Below are 4,926 nucleotides of genomic sequence, written 5' to 3' on the forward strand. Positions count from 1 at the left end.
TGCAGGTGGGGTGAAGGTGATAGGTTGGAGAGGAGGGTGGAGTGGATAGATGGGAAGGTAGATTGACAGATGGGGCAGTTCATGAGGATGGTGCTGAGCTGGAAGGTTGGAACTGGGGTAAGGTGGGGGAGGGGAAATGAGGAAGCTGGTGAAGTCCATATTGATGCCATGCGGTTGAAGGGTTCCGAGGCAGAAGGTGAGGCGTACTTCCTCTCAGTGTTGGGTGGTAAGGGAGTGTCAATGGAGGAGGACCAGGACCTGCATGGCCTCGGCAGAGTGGGAGGGGAGTTGAAAAGTTCGGATCACCTATTCAAGTGAAATTAGAATCATAGAATCCGTACAGTGCTGAAAGAGGCCATTAAACCCAACAAGTCTGAACTAACCCTTCGAAGATCATCCCAGGCCCCCACTTTATTCTCATAACCCCATATATTTTTATGGCTACTCCACATCCTGTGCACAGCTTTGGGCAGTATGAGCAATTTAGCATGGCCAATTCAACTAACATGCACATGTTTGGCCTGCGGGAGGAAACTGAAGCACTCAGTAGAACTCCACCCTCCCCCAACTGTCCACCCCCCCCTCCCCCCCCCCCACACACACACACACAGAAAATGTGCAAAATCTACACAGTCACCCAAAAGTGGAATTGAACCTGGGTCCCTAGCGACCAAATTGCGCATCCATGCCAGCCTTCGGAATGGTTAAAATATGCTGACCTCAGCAGTGTTGAGCACATCTCATGATTAAATGAAAATAACTCCAATTCCTGAGTATTAGTCTAATATTCGAGAGCCAGAATTACATGCCACAATTTCAATAAATGGAAATAAGAGATCACACAACTTTTTAAATAAATATTCATTTGTGGGATTTGGGCTTTACTGGCCAGGCCAGTATTTATTGACCATCCATAGTTGCCCTTGAGGAGGTGGTTGTGAGCTGCTTGCTTGAACTACTGCAGTCCACCTGCTGTGGGTTGACCCACAATGCCATTAGGGAGGGAATTCCAGGATTTTGACCCAGTGACCCTAAAGGAATGGCAATATATTTCCCGATAGGATGGTGAGTGGCTTGTAGGAGAACTTGAAGGTGGTGGTGTATCCCATATACCTGCTGTCCCTGTCTTTCCAGATTGAAGTGGTTGTGGTTTTGGAAGGTACTGTCTGAGGAACTTTGGTGAATTTCTGCAGTGCATCTCGGAAACAGTACAGGGCGGTTACTACTGAGCATTGGTAGTGCAGGGAATAGATGTTTGTGGCTATAATGCCAATCAATCAAGATGCTTTGCCTTGGGTGGTGTCATAGAAGACAACCGCCCTTTCGTGGACTCCATTTGTATGTCTTGTTGCCGCAGAAAAGCTGCCAACATCACCAAAGACCCACGCCACTCCAGTAATGCGTTCCAATGACCTCTTCCATCAGGCAGAAGATACAGAAGCTTGAATACATCCACCAGCAGGTTAAACAACAGTTTCTTCCCTGCCATTATTGTACTGACAAATTGACTCTCTAACTTCAAATAAAGTTGACCTTGGCAATCTTGATCTTGCCTGGTGCACGTCCTGTGCAGTACAACCTATATGCTAAAGATTTTTGCTCACCCTTGTATGTCCTTTCTTACTATGATCTGCCAACAACATTTTTCAATGTATTTAGATATGTGTGACAATAAATCAAGTCAAATCAAATCAAATTATGTCAAATACTATTACTCTCACCTTACCTGCTTGGATAAGTCATGTTAAAAACTGTTCAGTACACTTATGCTTCTAATATTAGCTACTGATGCAGTTCCATGTTCAAATGTGACAAAGTTTCGACAGTATCCAAACTTGGGCTGACAAGTGGCAATGAATATTCAGACCACATAAACACCTGGCAAGTACCATCTCGATTAATAGACAATTTAACCACAACCTTTTTGCCACACAATAGTGTTACCTTCACTGAATCCACTGCTATTGACATCCTGGGGTTACCATTGACCAGAATCTCAGTTGGACTTGCTGTATAAATATAGCAACTACAAGAGCAGGTCAGGTGCTAGGAATTCTGTGGTGAGTAACTCTTGTCCTGACTTGCAGTCAGATAGAATCACCAGTTCATCGAGTCCACAGTGACCATCCAAAGAGCATCCTACACAGTTCCGTGCCCCTATCTTATCCCTGTGACCCTACATTTCTCATGGCCAATCCATCTAACCTGCACATCTTTGGACAGTCAGAAGAAACTGCAGCACTGGTGAAAAACCCATACAGACACAGGGAGAATGTACACAGACAGTCACCTGAAGCTGGAATTGAACTTGGTCACTGGCATTGTGAAGCAGTATCACTGCAAATCACTGAACCACCATGCTACGCTCCCCAAAACCTGTCCACCAACTACAAGGCACAAGTCAGGAATATGTCTGAATACATGCAACTCCAACAATATTCATGAAGCTTTACAACATCCAGGATAAAGCAATCTGGTTGACTGGAACTCCATCCATTTATACCACCATTAATGCTCAGTAACAGCAGTGAGCACTATCTGCAAAATACATGACAGAAATTCACTAAGACGTTTAGATTTCACCTTTAAAACCCGCAAACACTTCCATCTAGAAGGACGACAGGAGAAAACACATGGTAACACCATCATCTGCAATCCATTCGCCATCCTTACTTGGAAATATATTGCTATACCTTCACTTTCGCTGGGTAAAAATCCTAAAATTCCTTCCCTCAAGCATTGTGTGTCTACCAGAGGACGAGGATTGCAGCTGTCCAAAAAAAAGCTCACCCCATCCTCTCAAAGACAAATTGGAATGGGCAATAAATGCTGGCTCAGCCAGCGAGTCCCATGCCCAAAATGAATTTTTAAAATGCAATTGCCTGGAGGCCTTCACGAAGACATGATTGGTCATATTAAAACGGAAAAACAAATCTTTCAATCTCATTAAGCCTGTTACATTGCAACAGAAGGAAAGGATTTACCCCGCTGGTACACATTACTCCACAACAGTTAAATGCCAGGCACTTTTTGTGATATTCAATTTGATCATGGCAGTTCTGTACTTCAGTTGCATGCTCCAATCGTTACTCAGTATCTTGGATTGCTCAGATAGACTTAGGGCTAACAAACATTTATCAACAGTTCGAGTCCACATTTTGAACATGTTTAAAACGCTAAGCATGGTGAAGAGGGAAGAACTGAAATAACAATGACAAACAATAGCTTTCATTGTATAAACTTTCTATTTATTTCTTAAACATTTAACGAAAGGAAAAGTGCAAAGGGCGAAATCATGAGAAAACTGTCAATACCTGATTCATTGAGAAACCTATGAAAAATAATGAGGATCACAGTTTCCATCAGCAATCTATTAGATGAATTCTAACGCTAGCAATAAAAGTTTGAAGGTTAAGAGACAAGACTTGTTTTAAACAAAATTTGAGTTACAATCTTTTGTTTTTGCTTAACAATATACATAGCTTTATTAGACCAGCACGGGGGATATGTTTCACACAGGAAGTGGAAAAGGTAAAAATCATTTATCTTGGAATTAATTGTAATAAATGGTTTTGGTTTTAATATTTTCAAGGAGATCTGTATTTTCACGTTTGGCTAAACAGCCTTCTGTTTTGCTTTAAGAGTTCTGTGGTTCTGTATAAAGTTTTAAGGATTATGGATTATTAAGTAATCTAAAAAAGGGAAAATATAATGAAAACTTCAAATCTTAACCTATTTAGACACTAGGAAAACAAGGAAACGTCAAGACTCTGAAAGGATTTATTTCAGCAGGAAAAGGTGAGGCAAGGCATAAATGTTCTCCACTCATCTCCCATGGTGACATTGTGGAGATATTTACACTGGCATGGTAGGAGTTAATTAGATTAAGTTTATCCCATCGATAAACACAATATTTATTTTTCTTGCTTCTTCCTCTCTCCCATACGCTCTGCAATTCATCTGTTCATTGTCTTCATTGCTTTGTTTTAATCAGTCAAATCTTTTGCTGGAAGATGTCTAATGACAAAAACAAAGTTGATGGTGTGATTATAATAAAATCATAAATATGCAACCCTGAATCAGGCAACTCTGATAAACTATCTTTAATGCTGCATTCAGTTAGCTAATATAATTCAGGGAAGGAAATCTGGCATCTTTACGTACATGGGACTGTGGATCCATGGCAAAGCTGTTGACTCTTAATTACCCTCTGAAACGGCCTGGCAAGCCATTCAGTTGAAGGGCAACCTTCGATGGACAAAAACAATAACAATAGCGCAATTTCCTGCAGTTGCCCAAGAGTTTTTGTCTCACTCCCTACCATAAATCGTGTGGATGCTCTAATGGTGCAGGTTAATTAAGCAAAATTATGTGCAAAGTAACGAATGGGACATGTTGCTAGGGGTGAATGAAATGGACGAAACTCACAAAAACAGTGGAAGACACCATTTGGGCAGAATGGGCTGTTCTATACTAAAACTTTTTTAAAATTCTATGAATGAATATCAATAACCAAGTCTTAGAATGCATTCTTTAATAAGTCTACTGAGTTTAACTTTACCTTAGTTTTCCAAGCAAGTATTGAGATGAATATTCCATAAAAGACACTTTTGCAAATCAAGATCAGATATGTCAATTTTCCTGTTGCCATGCTGTGCATTTTCACTTCTACAAAGAAATTTGTAATGAACATTGTTAAAATGCCTGTTTTCTTGAAGGAAGACTTGTTTTTGTTAACAAAAGAAACATATCTTTATTTTAGGGTCTCAATGTAAAGTTTAGCTGTAAAATAGAATACGTCCACCTTTGATGCAAGAAGTTGCCCTCTATCCTATCTCTCCATGTCAATTATTATTCAATGATGTACTATGTTACATTTTGAATACCTTTATTCACTGTAGGAATCGCATGACAATAGACAATAGA

General features: G+C 40.4%; 2 protein-coding genes across 2 annotated transcripts in view; one reads left to right on the top strand and one right to left on the bottom strand.

Moving 5' to 3' along the window:
* Window positions 1-4,926, top strand: part of LOC122542912 (immunoglobulin kappa light chain-like) — a 206,450-nt gene that overhangs the window by 56,104 nt on the left and 145,420 nt on the right. The window lies entirely within an intron of this gene.
* Window positions 3,227-4,926, bottom strand: part of LOC122542911 (immunoglobulin lambda-1 light chain-like) — an 85,236-nt gene continuing 83,536 nt past the window's right edge. The window contains exons 7-8 of the mRNA XM_043681056.1: window positions 4,562-4,668; window positions 3,227-4,017 (exon numbers count right to left, since the gene is read on the bottom strand). Coding sequence (XP_043536991.1) covers window positions 3,991-4,017; window positions 4,562-4,668 — 134 coding nt within the window. The 3' untranslated portion in view covers window positions 3,227-3,990. The remainder of the gene's footprint in view (window positions 4,018-4,561; window positions 4,669-4,926) is intronic.

This window comes from Chiloscyllium plagiosum, chromosome 41 (assembly GCF_004010195.1).
Source record: "Chiloscyllium plagiosum isolate BGI_BamShark_2017 chromosome 41, ASM401019v2, whole genome shotgun sequence".
In the NCBI taxonomy this organism is placed as follows: Eukaryota; Metazoa; Chordata; class Chondrichthyes; order Orectolobiformes; family Hemiscylliidae; genus Chiloscyllium; species Chiloscyllium plagiosum.